General features: G+C 42.7%; 1 protein-coding gene across 1 annotated transcript in view; it reads right to left on the bottom strand.

The window, feature by feature from the left end:
- Positions 1-4,582, bottom strand: part of LOC311125220 (uncharacterized protein) — a 5,819-nt gene extending 1,237 nt beyond the window's left edge. Inside the window, exons 1-3 of the mRNA XM_084199272.1 lie at positions 4,448-4,582; positions 436-551; positions 1-118 (exon numbers count right to left, since the gene is read on the bottom strand). The exon at positions 1-118 is cut by the window's left edge and continues 30 nt beyond it. Of these exons, the coding sequence (XP_084055398.1) occupies positions 1-118; positions 436-551; positions 4,448-4,463 (250 nt within the window). The 5' untranslated portion in view covers positions 4,464-4,582. The remainder of the gene's footprint in view (positions 119-435; positions 552-4,447) is intronic.
- Between the last annotated feature and the right edge of the window lie 418 nt (positions 4,583-5,000).

Below are 5,000 nucleotides of genomic sequence, written 5' to 3'. Positions count from 1 at the left end.
TCTCCAGACTCTCTCTCAATTCTCTCTCTCTGTACAGCTCCATCTTCAGTTCTCTCTTCTCTGCCTGGATCTGTTTGTCCTGGACACTGGCATTCTCTACAGCCACCTTCAGCAAGCCCTGAGAAGAGAGAGATGAAAAGAGAGAGATGAAAAGAGAGAGATGAAAAGAGAGAGAGAGAGAGAGAGAGAGATGGGGAGAGAGAGAGAGATGGGGAGAGAGAGAGAGATGGGGAGAGAGAGAGAGAGAGACAGAGAGAGGGAGAAAGAGGGAGTTTTAACTTATGTCTACAAATAAGCTCTTGAGTATATCTATTAAGACTATAGCTAGAGAACTTGACGTCACAAATGAGACCGGCTATATGGTCAACAATAGAAATGAAGGAAAGGAATGACATGAATAATAGTGACTTCAACTCATCCAGGTAATTATCTTGCCTGTATGTTGGTGAGTAGAGTCTCGACAGAGGAAATGCCGGCAGCGAATAGGAACGGAGCAGGGAAGCCAGGGGGCAGGGCCTGGCCTGAGGACAGCCTATCAAATGAGGAGTCTTCTGTAAGAGAGAGGGTTAGTAATGATTTGTATACAAGCAGTATGTATAAGGGGATGAATGGACCTTCCTCCTCCTGTTGAAAAAGGACAGACTAATATGGAAGGACGGCAATAGTGAGAGGAGAGGTCAAAGGGCGTGACAACGATGGGATTTTGGAGCAATGGCAAAGCGAGACTATGAAAGCATCGACTCCTCCCTCTTCTCTCCTCCTTCGCTCTCAAATCTTAATGCCTTAAACATGGATAACTCTGATACCTGTGTTGTGAAATGAACACTGACAACTTTGATACCTGTGTTGTGAAATGAACACTGACAACTTTGATACCTGTGTTGTGAAATGAACACTGACAACTCTGATACCTGTGTTGTGAAATGAACACTGACAACTCTGATACCTGTGTTGTGAAATGAACATGGATAACTCTGATACCTGTGTTGTGAAATGAACAAGGATAACTCTGATACCTGTGTTGTGAAATGAACAAGGATAACTCTGATACCTGTGTTTTGAAATGAACACGGATAACTCTGATATCTGTATAGAGTGTTGTGCAATTAACATGGATAAAGACCCTAAAGCTGGGCCGACACCAACGTTGAACTCCTTTTACTGAAGCAATTTTGCTTACGTCTTATTATTTCGGTGACGTTCCTGGTTTTAAAACCATTATTTGGTCAACAGTAATGTGCATTTAACCTGCAATGAAAGTATCTGCCCTGTCCCTGTTTCGCTGCTGGCTCTCACTCCCTCTCCCTCCTTTACACACGGACTGACGGGAGAGATGCGTTCTGATAAGCGCAAGCATACTGACAGTTGAGCAACATTTTGAAACGTAACTGTGGGAAAGACCCAGTTCTTAAAACAACCACTCCAAAAGAGGAGAGTGTCAGCTTTATGCGAGTATAATTATTTTTCAACTGTCAATATAGATGAATAACATCACTTTACAGAGTATGTCACTGCGATGATGCGCCAGCAGAACGGAGCGGAGCGGTGAATACATCAAGTAGCCTATATAGGCCTACCAATGGAAAGTTTTGTAGGACACTACATTTACAGTTCGATCAATTGCATGGATTATCTAGCATTAATATCATATTTAGAGTTAGCGATCTAGCTAAAGCGTTTTCAGTTCTCACTTCCTCAGGAGGTGAATTATGTTAAATATAGCCTAGGATAATAATATGCACAAAACATGCAGGCAAATTAATCTCTAAAGAGCCCCCCCAAAATACAAATAAAATAAAAAAGGTTATTCTGGATCCATTTTTAACATGTTGCACATCAAAATATCCATCATGCATTCCCTGAAAATGTTAGATGAAATAGCTAACTTCTTTCATGTCTTACTTAGCAGTGGAAAAAGTCAGTATAGAGCCCTCCCTCTAATGTAAAAAGTCAGTCTAGAGTCCTCCCTCTAATGGTAAAGTCAGTCTAGAGTCCTCCCTCTAATGGTAAAGTCAGTCTAGAGTCCTCCCTCTAATGGTAAAGTCAGTATAGAGTCCTCCCTCTAATGGTAAAGTCAGTCTAGAGTCCTCCCTCTAATGGTAAAGTCAGTCTAGAGTCCTCCCTCTAATGGTAAAGTCAGTCTAGAGTCCTCCCTCTAATGGTAAAGTCAGTCTAGAGTCCTCCCTCTAATGGTAAAGTCAGTATAGAGTCCTCCCTCTAATGGTAAAGTCAGTCTAGAGTCCTCCCTCTAATGGTAAAGTCAGTATAGAGTCCTCCCTCTAATGGTAAAGTCAGTCTAGAGTCCTCCCTCTAATGGTAAAGTCAGTCTAGAGTCCTCCCTCTAACGGTAAAGTCAGTCTAGAGTCCTCCCTCTAATGGTAAAGTCAGTCTAGAGTCCTCCCTCTAATGGTAAAGTCAGTATAGAGTCCTCCCTCTAATGGTAAAGTCAGTCTAGAGTCCTCCCTCTAATGGTAAAGTCAGTCTAGAGTCCTCCCTCTAATGGTAAAGTCAGTCTAGAGTCCTCCCTCTAATGGTAAAGTCAGTATAGAGTCCTCCCTCTAATGGTAAAGTCGGTCTAGAGTCCTCACTCTAATGGTAAAGTCAGTCTAGAGTCCTCCCTCTAATGTAAAAAGTCAGTCTAGAGTCCTCCCTCTAATGGTAAAGTTAGTCTAGAGTCCTCCCTCTAATGGTAAAGTCAGTCTAGAGTCCTCCCTCTAATGGTAAAGTCAGTCTAGAGTCCTCCCTCTAATGGTAAAGTCAGTCTAGAGTCCTCCCTCTAATGGTAAAGTCAGTCTAGAGTCCTCCCTCTAATGTAAAAAGTCAGTCTAGAGTCCTCCCTCTAATGGTAAAGTCAGTCTAGAGTCCTCCCTCTAATGGTAAAGTCGGTCTAGAGTCCTCCCTCTAATGGTAAAGTCTGTCTAGAGTCCTCCCTCTAATGGTAAAGTCAGTATAGAGCCCTCCCTCTAATGGTAAAGTCAGTATAGAGCCCTCCCTCTAATGGTAAAGTCAGTCTAGAGTCCTCCCTCTAATGGTAAAGTCAGTCTAGAGCCCTCCTTCTAATGGTAAAGTCAGTCTAGAGTCCTCCCTCTAATGGTAAAGTCAGTCTAGAGTCCTCCCTCTAATGGTAAAGTCAGTCTAGAGTCCTCCCTCTAATGGTAAAGTCGGTCTAGAGTCCTCCCTCTAATGGTAGTCAGTCTAGAGTCCTCCCTCTAATGGTAAAGTCAGTCTAGAGTCCTCCTTCTAATGGTAAAGTCAGTCTAGAGTCCTCCCTCTAATGGTAAAGTCAGTCTAGAGTCCTCCCTCTAATGGTAAAGTCAGTATAGAGTCCTCCCTCTAATGGTAGTCAGTATAGAGTCCTCCCTCTAATGGTAAAGTCAGTCTAGAGTCCTCCCTCTAATGGTAAAGTCAGTATAGAGTCCTCCTTCTAATGGTAAAGTCAGTCTAGAGCCCTCCCTCTAATGGTAAAGTCAGTCTAGAGCCCTCCCTCTAATGTAAAAAGTCAGTCTAGAGTCCTCCCTCTAATGGTAAAGTCAGTCTAGAGTCCTCCCTCTAATGGTAAAGTCAGTCTAGAGTCCTCCCTCTAATGGTAAAGTCAGTCTAGAGTCCTCCCTCTAATGGTAAAGTCAGTCTAGAGTCCTCCCTCTAATGGTAAAGTCAGTCTAGAGTCCTCCTTCTAATGGTAAAGTCAGTCTAGAGTCCTCCCTCTAATGGTAAAGTCAGTCTAGAGTCCTCCCTCTAATGGTAAAGTCAGTCTAGAGTCCTCCCTCTAATGGTAGTCAGTATAGAGTCCTCCCTCTAATGGTAAAGTCAGTCTAGAGTCCTCCCTCTAATGGTAAAGTCAGTATAGAGTCCTCCTTCTAATGGTAAAGTCAGTCTAGAGCCCTCCCTCTAATGGTAAAGTCAGTCTAGAGCCCTCCCTCTAATGTAAAAAGTCAGTCTAGAGTCCTCCCTCTAATGGTAAAGTCAGTCTAGAGTCCTCCCTCTAATGGTAAAGTCAGTCTAGAGTCCTCCCTCTAATGGTAAAGGCAGTCTAGAGTCCTCCCTCTAATGGTAAAGTCAGTCTAGAGTCCTCCCTCTAATGGTAAAGTCAGTCTAGAGTCCTCCCTCTAATGGTAAAGTCAGTCTAGAGCCCTGCCTCTAATGGTAAAGTAACTGGTGGTTATACTTATCGAGCAAAATGGGTCAATTTATCGCTTGACTTTTTGTCCATATGGCCCAGCATAACATTGATGAGTGGGTAATTAGTTTCGAGGAGTGATTATCAGAATACTAACTTTATATATAATTACCATATATACAGTAGTGTGTGTGTGTGTGTGTCTGTCAGAGAGTGTGCTAAAATATGTGTGTGTGTGTTTGTGTGTGTGTCTGTGTGTCTGTGTGTCTGTGTGTGTGTGTGTGTGTGTGTGTGTGTGTGTGTGTGTGTGTGAGACACACAGAGACTCACCTTTCTCTCTTGCCATTTTTTGAATGTGCACTAATATGTCTCTTTCAGTAAGGTCTGTGTCGTGGTTCAGAGGGTCTGGTGACGTTGTAGAGCTGAGATGTGAGGAGTGCTGAGAGAGGAGAGGAGTGTGTGTGTCTTCTAGAGACGGAGAGGGGGACTGACTGTCACACACACGCTCCTACAGAGACAGAGAGAGACAGAGACAGAGACAGAGACAGAGAGACAGTTGAACACACTACTCATATACACTACCGTTCAAAAGTTAGAAAATGTCCTTGTTTTCGAAAGAAAAGCAATTTTTTTGTCCATTAAAATAACATCAAATTGATCAGAAATACAGTGTAGACATTGTTAATGTTGTAAATGGCTATTGTAGCTGGAAACGGCTGATTTTTTATGGAATATCTACATAGGCGTGCAGAGGCCCATTATCAGCAACCATCAGTCCTGTGTTCCAATGGCAGGTTGTGTTTGCTAATCCAAGTTTATCATTTTAAAAGACTAATTGATCATTAAAAACTATTTTGCAATTATGTTAGCACAGCTGAAAACT

The sequence above is a fragment of the Coregonus lavaretus genome, assembly GCF_964263955.1.
Source record: "Coregonus lavaretus genome assembly, contig: HAP1_SCAFFOLD_8726, whole genome shotgun sequence".
Classification (NCBI taxonomy): domain Eukaryota; kingdom Metazoa; phylum Chordata; class Actinopteri; order Salmoniformes; family Salmonidae; genus Coregonus; species Coregonus lavaretus.
The sequence above is the reverse complement of the archived record's forward strand: the minus strand, read 5'-3'. Positions and strand labels throughout refer to the sequence as shown.